Genomic DNA, 15,359 nt, shown 5'->3' on the forward strand with positions numbered 1-15,359 from the left:
TTAAACTTCTCTAGAAGTTTCATGACATCATTTAAAAGCCAACATGTCTTCTTCTCTCTCATTTGAAGAGGGAGCACGACCCCCATGGAGAAGATGAAGCCGTGAACTCCATGCTTGCTCCTATCCCTCGATTCTTCGTCGTTTAGTTAATCCGATCGCGAATTCTCCGATAATTCAAGTAAGGCCTCTTCACTTATACCATTTTTAATGTCTATAGTTGGATAAATGTTGAGTTAGAATTGAGGAAGAAATTGACATTTAAGGAGCTGTGTATATGTGTTTAAATGGTTAAAACGTTGTGTATAGATGTTGTTAAGCACGTTTTGATTGTTAATTTGGAAGCTGTTGAACTCTAATATGAAAATTGAAAATATACCTTAGGGTTTGTGGTTTTAGAAGTTAGATGTTCAAGCTAGATGAAGTGTATGGTTTATGAGATGATTAAACATGAATGGAAATAGAATTCTATATAAAAGTTTGAGTCAGATTTAATCCTCTGTTTTTCAGCCCCATATTCCAAATTGTTTTGAATGTTTAAGACTGTGGAAAGTTTGGTTTATCAATTTTTAAAATAACTATTATGAGTCTAGAGGTTCCCTAAATTGTTTTGTGAATTTCGGAGTTCATTTATTGTAAGTATAAATTGTTATAATAATACAGCTACAAACTGTCAAAATTCGGGTAATCTGCCTTATTTTCGTATGTTTTATTTGAATTATTCCGGGCACTTGAGCTAGAGGTAAAATCGAATAAATAATTTTTAAATTAACTAATATGGTGTGAGGTGTTCTTGGAATTTTATGATGAATTAAAAAGTAAAGACACTATTTATAAGAATTATTTAGAAAACGTTGACAGAAATTGTCCATTTTTGGTAGTATGTGGGAAAATGATGATATCTCTCGAACCATTACGAATTTTCAAATGAATCTTGTTGATTTGTAAACTAGACTTCCTGGGGTATTTAAAGTTACTAGGTTATGCCTCTAAAGCCTTCCGAATGAATATATAAATTTTATGACGACTCAGTCCAGTGCAGTTGTTAGATTAGAAAGTTAATGAAGAAGAGGATATTAAGTTAATATAGCAAATTTATTTAATAATGAAAATATGATCTTGGGTAAATATGAGTTATTAATAGTTACGATTTTTATATTATGCACAAAGGCGAAGGAGCCTATAATGCGATTTGAACACAAAGGAGTTGTAACACCCCTTACTCGGTTAGTTTTAACCAAATAAGTGGTGTCACATCTCAGTACGATCGATAAACTAAAACCTGTCTATTTAACATGTATAACCTTTTCTTTTTCTTCTTTTTGCAAACTCTCAACATACAACACTATTATATAAGTAACTACACCTGTTAGCACAACCATTTACTACTATGCATAACAAAATTCATGCTTCGACAATTATTTACAATCCCATTAGCAAAAGAAGGTTACATAACCTTACATTTCCAAACCAACTATATACAATCAAAAGTTAGCCTAAGCATGCCACGTGAGAACTCCAACTGTACCAGCAAAAAGGAGGGTAGTGACTTGACACGTGCAGCTACCCACGAGCGAGATCACTCGCTTCTAAACTCTGCAGGAGGAGGGAGAAGAAAGGGGGGTGAGCTTCAACAAGCTCGTAGTGTAAACGCATTCCAGAAATCAATCTCGAAAGACTTCAATCGATATCACTTACACGGAATATCAAATTATAACTTGGAATGCTATGCAATATCTGTTCAATTTTCATTTCAAAGTCAATTATAGTTTACTAACACTTTATATAATATCTCCCAAACTATCTTAATACAACAAATACAATATATTAGTCATGATGATACTTTCAGATGCAACCATTTACCATCTATCAATCAAGACCATATGGCACGAAGTAACATATAGCATACAGCTATCAATTCATTTCATTAATCAACAATATGCTTTAGGAAAACTATTCAGATATCCAACGTACGAAACATCAATTCTCAATCAGATATCACATTCATATCACATATCTGCCCCCAAATTATGCTTAGCGATGGACACGGGTACACGGACACTATAAGTAACCCGATGAGGGCCTCTGTCATGTATACATCTGGGTGAGATACTATCAGATGTTGTATATCTTTCGTATAGCCTATCATAATGCATTTGTCACATATTACCCGTATAGGGCTCATATCAACTGTCAACATATCATATGGATCATCGCTTCGGTTATCCGGAAGACGAACGATCAAACATGTGTGCAGTACTGCTGTCCTATGGCATGTCAACTATACCCTGTGACTCACTCAAGCAATGGGGCGAAACACATACTTCTCATATCTATTTTCACGTTGTTCAATATATATATATATATATATATATATATATATAATGTTTCATTATTAGCCGCTGCGCATTATTAGAATGAAAATGTGCATTATTAAATGACACGTGGCATTAATCTAACCGTCAGATGACAAAATCGTAGGGCTAGGATTAAGAAGGAAAAAGGAAAAAAGATATGAAAAGGATTTGAATACATCCCTATATATATATATATACTTTTAAATTACCTTACGTATCATCTACCATATAAATCCACAATTTCAAAACATAATTCCAACCTCTTACCTTTCAATATCCCATTCCTATCATTGAGTTATACAATTCATGTAATCATACTTAAGCTTTATTGGATCAGGAGATAAAACACATAAAACGCAGCAATATGTATTGAAGTTAAGGGGATTGAACTCCAAAATTACGCGTACACGCAAAATTACGCGTACACTACCTGTACACGTCAACAAAAAACCTATTACTTGCTTAATCAACCATGGATCTGCCCTTTTCCCCTATCGCTGGTGCTTGCACTCGGTTCACCTAATTTTTCAAATAATCACATATACAATTTATAAATACACACTTGAGACACAAGTAAATCAAATCATCACATCTATTTATTTCACTTTCCATATTCTTTCCTTCTTCACCAATTAAGCCAAATAAAACATATGCAAGCTAACACATTTCTAACTATACTTATACCAAAAGGAAGCAAAATAATTTGATAATACTATTCAATAACTCCGAAAAAAAAAGAGCTAAACACGGCTGTCCCAAAAATATAAGACTCAAAATTCCATTTTTCTCTATAAACCAAACCAAATAATTTTGAGAATATGAGACAACAACTTTATTTTAAAATTAAATTAAAAAATTTGACATTTTGAAAATAAAACTTTAACCAAACTATTTTTGATATCCACAAACACCCAAAGCTCTTTCACTCTATCCTTTTATCAAATTTCAGCTTGCACATATATCAACAAACAACATTTAACTTCATAACCAAGCAGCCCCAACACCATGTAATATAAAAATTAGCAAGTGACTATCTTAAATTCATATCAATAGCTTATAATCAACTATCATCCCTAAAATCAGATTTTTCCTATCACTTACATGCTTAAATATCATAACATACTTCCTATTACAAAATTCAAAAGCCAAATTACACAAAAGCATCAAAACAACAAAACCCCCAAGTTAAAGAACCCTAATTTCGACTCCCAAAAACTTGACTCAACTTATTTTTAACACAAGTATACCCGCAAGTGTACGGGGCTAATATAGCAAATAGTAAGCAAAGAGTATCGTATCCACAGAGACAATGAGTGTCAACCTAATTACCACGAACCAACCTTAACTACTATCTAGATGAATCGGAATTTTGATTTTTCTAAATCTATTTAAAAGTAAGGTAAAAACAATTAAAAATAACTAGAGAACTAAAAGCAAATAAGAAAACGGATGTAGATCAAGGATGAGAAGGGTAGAATCCTACGGGATCGATAACAACTATCCTATGCTCAACTAACTTCCTAACTATGCCAACAAAGGGTTTCAAGGGTTATTAAGCTATCGCTAAGGTAAACTATATCTTTTCTCAAAGCATATAATTTGTAGATTGCTACCTAGAACCGAAGTCTCCTTCCTAGAACTAAGGCAACAACTCCTAATAGCTCCTAAGATACTTAGCTTCATTCAAAGGCTCAAATCTCTCGATTATATTGGCAAAGACGTCAATTTCTTCTCTTTCAAATTAAACTACTCACTTCTCAGTTCTTGTAGTAAAATCCACATGCATTTATAAGGTGATCAGTCAAATAAATGTATAAGCACAGAAGAAATCAAAATAACCACATGAGCCAAGGCATAGAAAAAGGAAATCAATTAAACATAAGAATCATTGTATCTCCCCCGTAGAACTCTACGAAGGATTTAGCTACTCATGTTCAACACAAAAGTCAAAGAAATATTCAAAGAAATATTCAAAAACATTGTTTGAACAAGAATAAAACTAAAAGTAGAAACTCCTAGAATTGGATTGGGCGGATTGAAGGTCTCGTCTTCAATCTTGAGATGAATACACGCCATTTCCAATAACGCATGAGATATTGAAACTCCCAGGATCTTTAAGCTTGGCAGGTAGCTTCTTTTGAATTATCGCACTACAATTTTCAGATATGTTCACCGTCTCATAATCAATCCACTTCTTCTTCTTGGAGAGCACATCTTTTAAGAATTTTGCATACGTAGGCATCTTTTGCAGAGCTTCCACCAATGGTATATTAATGTGCACCTTCCTAAAAATATCGAGAAATTTAGAGAATTGCTCATCCAACTTCTTCTTCTTCACCGCAAATGGGAAGGGCACTCTAACTGTCATAGGAAACGGAAACGGCGACGGAAGTAGATATCTCCCCACACCGGGTTCGGACTGAAGTAATCACGTTCCAACATTACGGCGGCTTCCTCCCGGTTACGGTGGATATATGTCCGGCGTCGCCTAGGAGGCACGGCGGCTTCCTCCTCCCTACGTCGATCTTCTTCTAGCGATTCTTCCATTATTCAACGCATTTGCTCAAATGGATCCATAAATGATTAAATTTGGGAGAAGAAAAAAATAAAGGAATGATTTTATAGAAGTGATTGGAGAGGAAAGAAAGAGAGATGAGAGAATAGATGTGTGTTTGTGTGTAAAATGGAGAATGGAGAATGGAGAAGAGTATATATAGAATATAAAAAAAAAAAAAAAAAAATATGACCGTTGAACGGTCATATTACCGTTTTTTTTTTAAAAAATTTTTTTTTCAAAAAATCTGATTTTTTTTTTAAAAAATTGAATTATGACGTCATAAATCCGACGCCCACTCGCGGGTCGGCGAGTGGGCGTCACGCCAGCCGCCCGCGCGCGCCACGTGGCGCCGGGCGCGTGTCTCGCTAGTTCGAGGCTGGCCTCGCCGGGACGCGTCGGGCGTCGAGACGAGACGGGAGCCGCAACACTGTCTCGATGTCGTCTCGTCTCGTTGAGACGAGACCGAGACGGTATCGCGAATCGTTGCGGATGCTCTAAGAGCCTTGCGCTCTACCAACTGAGCTAGAGGGCTTGTTGTTTTATTACTAAATTCAAAGACTAATATATTTATTAATACTAAGCCTTGTATATTAAATTTGACTTTCTTTGTAATAAAGACTAATATATTCAAGGAATGGATCACCTAATCCTTTCCGAGACAGGTACAGATAGTGAGATAGAGATGAAATGAATGAAGTCAGCACACCTGACTCAACTAACTTACACTTTTAGCATTGAGAAAAGCTGGGAATTTGTTTCTCCATTCTTCACATCTGCACTTCAAACACCTCAACTCTACTATGGAATCCCAGGACAAGGTCTCTCCCTCCCTCCCTCCCTCTCCAGATTTAATTCAGTGATGGGAATCTATTGGTTAATCAAAAAAACATGTGCAGGTTCATTCATCATCAGCTCCCAAGCTAGTGCTCTACTCCTATTGGCAGAGCTCTTGTTCTTGGCGCGTTCGATTTGCTTTGAATCTTAAAGGTCTGCTCTTTCATCCATCTTCTACCCTCAATTCTCTAATAAAAATTGGATCTTTACACATATATGTGATTTGCAGGACTTTCTTATGAGTACAGGGCTGTTAATCTTGATAAAGGAGACCACTTCACTCCAGGTTTGTCTCCCTTTTAATCCCCTTTGGTTTTCAAGAAAAGTAGTGATATAGCCTAAGATTTGATGCTTTTGTTTTGATCAATACTTGAAAGCAGATAATAATGCAATTTCTCAGAATGTGGAAAAATTGGGGCTTTTTTTGATAAGTGGACTAAACAAATCTTGTGGACCAGTTGAAAATAAATTGAGCACTTAGAAATGGAAATGGAAAAAAAAATTCTATCTTGTTGAATGTAGAATAGACACTTGTGTTAGATGTTGGCTTGTGTGTTCTGAATGTAGTCCTAGGGTCTTCTTGCTATTTGTGTTATTATAATAATTTGCATTTTGGCTTGCAGAGTTTGAGAAATTAAATCCCCTTCACTATGTCCCAGTCTTGGTTGATGGAGATGTAGTTATTTCAGACTCATATGCGATTATACTGGTCTGTAACTTTATGTAACGCAATGTTAGAGTTTATGTTTATCTCTTGTTTAATGCTGAAAACAGTAAAATGGTTAAGATGCAATGTCTTTTTTCCTGACAGCATTTGGAACAAAACTATCCTCAAAATCCTTTGTTGCCATCTGATCCTCAACTTCGAGCAATCAATCTTCAGGTCAGTTTCGGTCCTAGAGGATAATCCTTTTGTTACATATCGTACATTGTTCAAAATGTTATGCGTCGTTTTTTGGAAGTTTACCGGTTCGTAGAAGCTTGCTTGTTTCATAAACATCTAGTTTTGACATGCCATGTATCTGTATTCTATCCATCAATATGATTGCTGCTTCACTGAATGTGAAATTGTCACAGGCTGCAAGCATTGTGTCATCCAGTATACAGCCTCTTCACATGATGGCGATCTTGGTCAGTTTTCAATGACATATTGTCTGTAACAAGACATACCATTAGAAATAACTCAGGGTCTGATAGTTTGGTGCTTACTCATGAATGTTGCAGAAGTATTTCGAGGAAAAGTTTGGGCCTAAAGAGCGAGAAGCTTGGGTGCAGATCCATCTAGAGAAAGGCTTCTCTGGTGAGATTCTTAATAAGTACTTAGTAGTTTTCTGTAGTTTCATGTTGCCATTCTTGTTATATCTTCTTCAATAGAATTCTTTTCCTCATGAATAGAATTCTTGCAAATTAGTAACATCTGTTTGTTTTTCTCTCTTGCTTGATGAATTTATTTTGCTAATCGTATGGAGCATTTCGTGTCCATTGTAACCTTATTCCGACTGATTTTGATCTAGCCCTCGAGAAGCTGCTGAAAGACCGCGCTGGCACGTATTCTACAGGAGACACGGCTTATATGGTGAATTTCTTGCTTTTTTAGCCCGTTACATCGCAACTGCAAAGCATGTTTGGATATTTTGTTTACGGTGAATGTGATTATGGTAAACCGCAGGCAGATGTGTTCTTGGCTCCTCAAATCGCAGTTGCTGCAAACAGATTCAATGTTGATATGGTAATTAAGTCATCAAGATTATGAATTGATTATTTGTCTGTTTATATATTTAATGATCATATTTATGTTGTTTTGGCAGTCAAAATTCCCAACTTTGGATGCAATATATAAGTCCTGCATTGCATTGCCGGAGTTTGAGGCTTCTTTGCCGGAGAGACAACCTGATGCTGTGCCATAGTTCAATTCTTGGGTTTTTTTTTTTTTAATAAATAAACTAGTGTGAAAACTAGCAGTCTTTGATGTGCACTCAATAAACTCTCTCTACTTACATAAAAATTTCATTTTTTCAATTTATTTTTCTTATACTAGATGAGATTTTTCCACCATTGCTCGTAATTAGAGACCATGCTAATTTTAATCTCTTGTTCAGTTATTTGTTTTCTCACCACGACAATATATCTCGACTCGACTCATCTCCACGTTGCTAAGAAATAGTAGTAGGAGAGTTGTGTTTTTCCGGCAGGGGCAACACAGTTGTTTTCGGAGGGAGAGAATTGCACGAGAAGTAAGAGAGTTGTGGGAAAAAAGTTAAAGAAGCGCACCGGCAACTATGAATATGACTATGGTACTGTTGTTGAATCTTGAAAATATTAATATGAACAAGAAGCTAGACAGGCTTCTTGTTTCTTTACTAAATTCAAATATTAATATTTTTCTTACTAAGCCTTGAATATTAATGAAAATATTTTTCTTACTAAGTTAGTTGTGTCAGCACACCTAACTCAACTAACTTACATATTTTTTGACCTTCAGATAGGCTGGAAATTTGTTTCTCCATTCTTGACAACTGCACTACCAAATTGCCAAAACCTCAACTCTACAATGGAATCCCAGAACAAGGTCTCTCTCTTTCCTTCTCTCTCCATATTTAGTTCAGTGATGGGAATCTGTTGTGTAAGAAGTTGGTTAATCAAAAAAACAGGTGCAGGTTCAGTCATCATCAGCTCCCAAGCTAGTACTCTACTCCTATTGGAAGAGCTCTTGTTCTTGGCGCGTTCGATTTGCTTTGAATCTTAAAGGTCTGCTCTTCCATCCATCTTCTGCCCTCAACTCCCTTATAAAAATTGGATCTTTACACATATATGTGATTTGCAGGACTTTCTTATGAGTACAGGGCTGTCAATCTTGATAAAGGAGACCACTTCACTCCAGGTTTGTCTCCCTTTTAATCCCTTTTTTTGGTTTTCAAGAAAAGTAGTGATATAGCATAGGATTGATGATTTTGTTTTGATCAATGCTTGAAAGAAAACAATAGTGCAATTTCTGAAAATTGGGGCATTTTTAGTAAGTAGACTAAACAACTCCTGGACCAATTGTAAATAAATTGAGCACTTAGAAATGGAAATGGGAAAAAATTCGATCTTGTTGGATGTGGAATAGAATAGACACTCTGTTAGATGTTGGCTTGTACATCTTTTGGTAAGGCCAAGATATATTGAATTATATGGCTTATCTTAACATGCCTACCAATCAGGCACTAAGAACATATCTGTCATTACAACAGTTTGCATTTTGGCTTGCAGAATTTGAGAAATTAAATCCTCTTCACTATGTCCCAGTCTTGGTTGATGGAGATGTAGTTGTTTCAGACTCGTATGCGATTATACTGGTCTGTAACTTTATTCAACGCAATGCTAGAGTTTTCGTTTATCTCTTGCTTGATGCTGAAAATAGTAAAATGGTTAAGACGTGATGTGTTTTTTCCTGACAGCATTTGGAACAAAATTATCCTCAAAATCCTTTGTTGCCATCTGATCCTCAACTTCGAGCAATCAATCTTCCGGTCAATGTCGTTTTGGATAATCTTTTTGTTACATATCATACATTTTGGGATGTTTTAGATGCTTGTTTTGTTTCTCTGAATGTGGAATTGTGATAGGCTGCAAGTATTGCGTCATCCAGTATACACAGCCTCTTCACATGATGGCGGTCACGGTCAGTTTTCAACGTCATACTGTCTGCAACTAGGCGTAACATTAGGAACAACTCAAGGTTTGAAAGTTTGGTGTTACTCATGAATGTTGCAGAAATATGTAGAAGAAAAGTTTGGGCCGGAAGAGCGAGCAGCTTGGGTGCAGATCCATATAGAGAAAGGTTTCTTGGGTGAGATTCTTAGTACTTTTTTATAGTTTCATCAACATCCGAGTGCTTTTCTCTCTTGCTCGATGAATTTATTTTGCTAATCGTGTAGAGCATTTCATGTCCATTGTAGCCTTATTCTGACTGGTTTTAAATCTAGCCCTTGAGAAGCTGCTGAAAGACCGTGCTGGCACGTATTCTACAGGAGACACGGCCTACATGGTAAATTTTTCTTCCCGTTACTTTGCAGCTGCAAAGAATGTGCGAATATTTTGTTTACGATGAATGTGATTATGGCAAAACCGCAGGCAGATGTATTCTTGGCTCCTCAAATTGCAATTACCGCAAATAGATTTAATATCGATATGGTAATTAAGTCATCATCGAGATTTCATGTGTTTTGTTGGAGTTTCATATGATCATATTCATGATTGTTTTGCAGTCGGAACTCCCAACATTGGATGCAATATATAAGTCGTGCATTGTGCTGCCAGAGTTCGAGGCTTCTTTGCCGGAGAAACAACCTGATGCTGTGCCATAGTTCTTTCTTTTGTTCAAGTCATGAATTTTTAAATAATTACTGTCAAAACTTGTATTCTCTATCTTCGAATATTCGGCTTTTTATTCTCAAAAATATTTTGCTAGATGAGATTTGCACTTTAAAGCCCAAAATCATCCATAAGGTTTACTAATGTAAAATATTCGGTTTTCTTTTTATTTTTTTATTTCTCAAAAACTTAGTTTGTGACAATATATCTCGACCCGTCTATGCGTTTATAAGAAATACTGGTGGAAATACAGTTGAAGAAGTGCACCGGCCACCGGCCACTATGAATATGGTACTAGTGTTGAAAAGGTTTATGTATAAATATAATTTCACCAACAAATCCACTACAAAACACATCATTCCAGAGAGAGAAAAAGGAGAGTGAAATGGCTTCCATGTCAACCCCCAAAACTCACTTATGGAGCCACAAAAAATTCAGAAGAGACGACAACCTACGACCAATCAAAATTTGCATTGTGTCTCAACAGAAACACCACCAGGAGGAGCCCTCCGATGAAGCCACCACCCATAAGGGAGGTCGAAGGTATACAATACAAAAACATTTATATAAAATATAGAGCTCCACCATCTTCAATTCTTGAATATAATCGCAGGGAGTTAATCTTGAGGAGCAATGCAGTTGCTATTCTTGGAGCTATTTTCCACTTTAGGTATGGTATTTCAAGAATCAATAGGCACCTCATCTACCTTATCCCCTTTCCTTTGAAACAAATCTAATTGGCATTGGCATTGGCAGTGGACCAAAGCCAAATTATTTGGGTGTGCAGAAAAATCCAGCTGGATTGGCTTTGTGCCCTGCTACTAAAAACTGTGTATCTACTTCTGAGAATATCAGTGATCTAGCCCACTATGCTCCTCCTTGGTCCATCTCCTCTCTCTCTCTCTTTTATGTAATTTTATGTAAAAAGAGAATTATAGTAGTAACAAAAGAGTTTGTGTGATTGATTCAGGACATATAATCCTAAGGAGGGGAGAGGGAGTAAGAAACCAGTGAGCAGAGAAGAGGCTGTGGAAGAGCTAATTCAAGTGGTAAATTTTGATTTAGTTTTTTGTTGTGTTTGAAAAATGATTATGGATTCCTCCCTTCTTATGTATACTCTGTTTATAATTATAGATAGAATCAACAAAACCTGACAATTATAGTCCCAAGATAGCAGAGAAAAAGGGTGACTACATCCGTGTGGAATATGAAAGCCCACTCCTCGGTGTAAGCCTCCCAACTGTTTTTCTTGATTTTGACGAATGCTGAAAGTAAAATGAGATATTCAATGTCGGATGGACGGAGGGAGGATAAACTTGGCATTTTGTTTGCAGTTGGTTGACGATGTTGAGTTTTGGTTTCCGCCCGGCAAGAAATCCATCGTGCAGTATCGATCTGCGTCACGGATAGGAAATTTCGACTTTGACATCAACAGAAAGAGGATCAAGGTTCTAATTTCTAAACCCAGCCTTCTGTGATTTGTATCTAATATTTCAGCTGACTTCACAACAATATGCGCAGGCACTGCGTGTAGCATTGGAGAAGAAAGGATGGTCATCAGAAAACACCTTTTGATTTATCACCTCTAGAATGTTCAGTTACTTAAGTTTATTTGTTGCTATTTTTAACAGTACTCCCAATATTTTGTTACTGTAGTGTAATGGATTCATCAATATTGACTTAAGGATTCTTCACATAAAAGTTGATAATTAAATATGAAGAAATAGCCATAAACTGGTCGTTAATAATCCATAAATTTGCCACAAACTAAGATCCAAATACAAGCAGAGACACAATGTGAATGGCAGTGTGAAATGAGGAAAATTATGTGCTGAATAAACCAAATTTTCATATCCTCTGACACTATTGATCTCTGGTTTCTGGGAAAGCAGGAGCATAAGAAATAGGGAATGTATCTAATCTTTCCTGAGCTCCATGAACTCACGACGGATACCACTAGCATTCAATACGAGCATCTCCACCTTGTCTCCCTGTAATCACCAAAAGATCGAGTAAATAAGAATGGCAGCCAGTAGGTAATCAATTACCTAAGGCATTCGACCCTTACTCATAAAGAAGAATGATCAGAACCCTAGTTACTAACGAAAGTTTATGGCAATTGGCAAATATGGGCAATCTCTACATATGACAGCCGGCCAAGTTGATATAGCTCATCTTATGATGTACTAACATATTATGTTATAGGGCATGAACAAAACTTAACATTTGGAAATAATAGCCTCTAAAGAACTTAAAATAACCAAAGAAAAATGCTCGAGAATTCAAACTTACTGTGTAAATATCTCTTTCAGATGCTGATGCGAAACAGGTTTTGACCAAGTCGATGGCTTCTATCTCTGAAAGTGGAGTCACTGCATCCTGCAGTTATCATCGTTCATTCAGATATGCAAAGTGGAGGAGGCACAGATGAATCACAAACTAAGGAAATTCAAAGCTAACCTTTGCAGGCAACAAAAGAGGACTTGGAGATTTCAGTTGGTTGTCCAAGAAGGGTGTGATAAGAGTTGCACCAGAACCTTGGGCACTGTATCCCACCCGTTCGTAAGATCCAACAGCATCATATGTGAAGACACATCCCTTTCCTTTAACAAAGTTCAGAAGGCAGGAGAAAATCAACAAACTAGCAGAAAAGATTTGGAATAATATCCAACTGAAATAATCTTTACTCTTACCCTCACTGTCAAGGCCACCCAAGACATTGAAAGCATAGTATGGGAAGAAACGTTTGAAGTACAGGGTATTAGACAGCAAGTGAGCCATTGCAGGGCAGCTCATTTGCTTGTTATGCTGGTGTTGATAAGTCTATACCAAAAGAAAAAAAGAAATGATAAACTTTTTCATCTGTTATAGCTAGATGAAACATAAACTGAAGACCAATTCTTAAAAAAAACTTTGCATAAGATTGATTTCAAATTATTATTGCTTGTTTTAATAATACTCCTATAAAGAAATTAGATGCCAGGATTTCCAAAGTCATAAAAAAAGAATACGGAACCAACTGTGGAACCAAAAACTAGGAGACATAAAAAGGTTGAGCAGTACTTAAAATAAGTGAGCAATGAGATTTGCAGTGCACTTATCTTGAGGGTGACAAGGTGTTTTTTTATTTATTTAATGCATCATTTCATGAGACCGCCGTGGAGGTAGCTCTTGTGAAAATTTGATACAATATAGTTCAACTGTTCAATATAAACAAACTGCCCTCCGTGATTTAATCCATAGATCAAGAATAACAATCAAACGATCTAATTCTTGAATAACTCTAAGTTAATGCCAAGTTAACATCTAGATAACAAGTACATGCATTGTCAATAGATGTAAGTACTATTGTACTGTAAAGCATGTTCTCAAGCAATCACCAAAATGTCGACTTCATAAACTATTTCAACTATTTCATGAACAAGAGGTCTTCAAATGCAGTCAACAGGCCGTATGCTAAACGAATTATTATTTTTATTTGTTAGAAGCATACAAGTATATGGAGTTGGATAAAACAGCAAACTCTGGAGTTGATTGAGCTGAATGTGCTAACATGGTCTAACTTAGGACCCTAACCTAATCTCAGCCTCATTTATTAGCATAAAATGCTGGTAACTTACAGGCATATACCAAGCTCAAGTAGCTGATACAAAGATCAACAAGAAGGAATATATGAATATTCTAAAAATTCAGTATTAGCTTCTATATTACATGTTTCAAAAACTCACCAAGTGTCTAGCAGCTAAGACCTTTTGTAGAGCTCTTACATCAGCCTGGAAACCAGAGGACGCCAACACAGATTTGTCCGCTCTACATGGTAAAAGGAAACAAAGAATCAATTACACATAACATATACGACAAAGTATAGAATAGTAAATTTTGCAAGAAATCAAAATCAGTATAGCCATAGGCACTATTACTAAGAGACAGGAACGGAATAAGAACAATAATTTAAACTTCCATAAAGAAACACAATTAGACAAATAAATGATAATGACAGAAAGGTAGCATCTGCACCATAACAAAATATTTCCAAAGGATCAGTAATATTAAAGAGGGGCATAACATGCACAATCTTTTCAGACTGTTAAAAGAACGACTTATATTATAGAGGTGGATTTTGTGAAGCAATTGAAATAGAGATGAGAACCACTTATATTAAAGAGGGACATAACATGCACAATCTTTTCAGGCTGTTTAAAGATCAATGACAAGAAACCTACATGTTAAATGAAAAAAAAAAGAAGCTAATTCTAATGGAGCTTGCAGGTTCAGCAGTAGACAACTAGACATCAAACTGTTAATAGCTAAAGAGTATTATATCAAGCACCATGTCCAAGATCCAAAGGCTCACATACTTCAATCCATATAACTAATTATATCCAAATCGAACATGCATGATGCATGAAATCAAATCTTGCAGAGAGATAGCAGATTTTAACAGCAAATCTCCAGTGTCAATACAATTATTTGGGCAAGTACAAATTCTCATTTGCAATAGCTGAATTGCCAGAGACTGGAAAAGTGAATCAAGAGCAAATTCATTAATCAAATTATTTTTGGCCACGGTATTAAAGGCTTTCTCCACTCGTCCTATTCACAGACAATCAAGAACTTCCCACTCTAGGTATGAATCTATATAACTCAAGTTCAATTAGCCAAACTAATCAGAAGAAAACCTCCACTCAAATAAAAGAAAAATCTTTCCACTATCTCCCACATGATTCTCTCAACAGAAACAATTATATGTTGCTCGTTCATTTAACAACTTACAAATGTACATTACTAATGGTGGCACATCAAAAGCGACTCAACGGTTAAACCACAGTAAAAGGCTAGAGAATATACAGCTGATTAATTTTGGAGTAATCGCGAGTAAGAATACTGTAGCCAGTGGACATTCGAGTGTCAGCGGCAATCACACAGTAATCAGCTCCGGCAATCGCAACAACGGTTCTGCATAGAAAACACAAAAAATTCAAGCACATCATCAGTTAGCCTTCGGAATCGGCATTTCCTTGTTGATTATTTCAAAAAAAAGTCCAATTAGGGTTCACACATACCCTCCATTGTTGTCGTAGGGAGACCAATTTGCTTGCTGCTTTGTCATCGTGACCTCGAATCAACTAACAGAAAAAATCGATAGCTCAAAGAGAGAGAGGGATGAAATTTTGGTGAGGATTCCAAATCAAAACTATGAATCGCACTCGCTTTTCTTAAGCTTGTCTTTCCTGTCAAGAAATCAAATCTATTATGCC

At 36.1% G+C, this 15,359-nt stretch overlaps 3 protein-coding genes, 1 long non-coding RNA gene and 1 pseudogene across 4 annotated transcripts; 3 read left to right on the forward strand and 2 right to left on the reverse strand.

Annotated features, from left to right (window-relative positions):
- Nucleotides 1-44: 44 nt before the first annotated feature.
- LOC125201310 (glutathione S-transferase 2-like) lies at nt 45-7,764 on the forward strand. The gene is made up of 11 exons (XM_048099367.1): nt 45-178; nt 5,574-5,729; nt 5,808-5,898; nt 5,975-6,031; nt 6,369-6,454; nt 6,557-6,628; nt 6,823-6,876; nt 6,970-7,045; nt 7,260-7,321; nt 7,415-7,474; nt 7,554-7,764. The coding sequence occupies exons 2-11, from the start codon at nt 5,712-5,714 to the stop codon at nt 7,650-7,652; spliced, it is 675 nt and encodes a 224-aa protein (XP_047955324.1). The 5' UTR covers nt 45-178; nt 5,574-5,711; the 3' UTR covers nt 7,653-7,764.
- On the reverse strand, nt 1,325-2,875 carry LOC125201312. The gene is made up of 2 exons (XR_007172871.1): nt 2,813-2,875; nt 1,325-1,593 (listed from the first exon to the last, which is right to left on the reverse strand). It is a non-coding gene; the product is annotated as an uncharacterized LOC125201312 (long non-coding RNA).
- A 137-nt stretch (nt 7,765-7,901) lies between the features above and the next one.
- On the forward strand, nt 7,902-10,197 carry LOC125201307 (annotated as a pseudogene).
- A 198-nt stretch (nt 10,198-10,395) lies between these two features.
- LOC125201309 lies at nt 10,396-11,802 on the forward strand. Its single transcript, XM_048099366.1, has 7 exons — nt 10,396-10,644; nt 10,715-10,771; nt 10,858-10,983; nt 11,072-11,150; nt 11,236-11,328; nt 11,436-11,549; nt 11,623-11,802. Exons 1-7 carry the CDS (start codon nt 10,487-10,489, stop codon nt 11,674-11,676), a joined length of 681 nt encoding a protein of 226 aa, XP_047955323.1. The 5' UTR covers nt 10,396-10,486; the 3' UTR covers nt 11,677-11,802.
- A 23-nt stretch (nt 11,803-11,825) lies between these two features.
- Nucleotides 11,826-15,326, reverse strand: LOC125201311 (proteasome subunit beta type-1-like). The gene is made up of 7 exons (XM_048099368.1): nt 15,165-15,326; nt 14,950-15,057; nt 13,830-13,911; nt 12,795-12,924; nt 12,562-12,704; nt 12,394-12,480; nt 11,826-12,092 (listed from the first exon to the last, which is right to left on the reverse strand). Exons 1-7 carry the CDS (start codon nt 15,209-15,211, stop codon nt 12,018-12,020), a joined length of 672 nt encoding a protein of 223 aa, XP_047955325.1. The 5' UTR covers nt 15,212-15,326; the 3' UTR covers nt 11,826-12,017.
- Nucleotides 15,327-15,359: the final 33 nt, after the last annotated feature.

Source organism: Salvia hispanica, chromosome 1 (assembly GCF_023119035.1).
Source record: "Salvia hispanica cultivar TCC Black 2014 chromosome 1, UniMelb_Shisp_WGS_1.0, whole genome shotgun sequence".
Lineage (NCBI taxonomy): Eukaryota > Viridiplantae > Streptophyta > Magnoliopsida > Lamiales > Lamiaceae > Salvia > Salvia hispanica.

Bases quoted from the DNA above. Each gene is read 5' to 3' on its own strand.
- LOC125201310 (XM_048099367.1), top strand. The intron at 6,455-6,556 runs GTCTGTAACTTT...TTTTCCTGACAG, and splicing joins ACTCATATGCGATTATACTG to CATTTGGAACAAAACTATCC. The intron at 7,475-7,553 runs GTAATTAAGTCA...TTGTTTTGGCAG, and splicing joins ACAGATTCAATGTTGATATG to TCAAAATTCCCAACTTTGGA.
- LOC125201309 (XM_048099366.1), top strand. From the start codon at position 10,487: ATGGCTTCCATGTCAACCCCCAAAACTCACTTATGGAGCCACAAAAAA. The intron at 10,984-11,071 runs GTCCATCTCCTC...TGATTGATTCAG, and splicing joins GCCCACTATGCTCCTCCTTG to GACATATAATCCTAAGGAGG. The intron at 11,550-11,622 runs GTTCTAATTTCT...CAATATGCGCAG, and splicing joins TCAACAGAAAGAGGATCAAG to GCACTGCGTGTAGCATTGGA.
- LOC125201311 (XM_048099368.1), bottom strand. From the start codon at position 15,211: ATGACAAAGCAGCAAGCAAATTGGTCTCCCTACGACAACAATGGAGG. The intron at 15,058-15,164 runs GTATGTGTGAAC...TTTTCTATGCAG, and splicing joins CCCTACGACAACAATGGAGG to AACCGTTGTTGCGATTGCCG. The intron at 12,481-12,561 runs GTTAGCTTTGAA...TGATAACTGCAG, and splicing joins CTCTTTTGTTGCCTGCAAAG to GATGCAGTGACTCCACTTTC.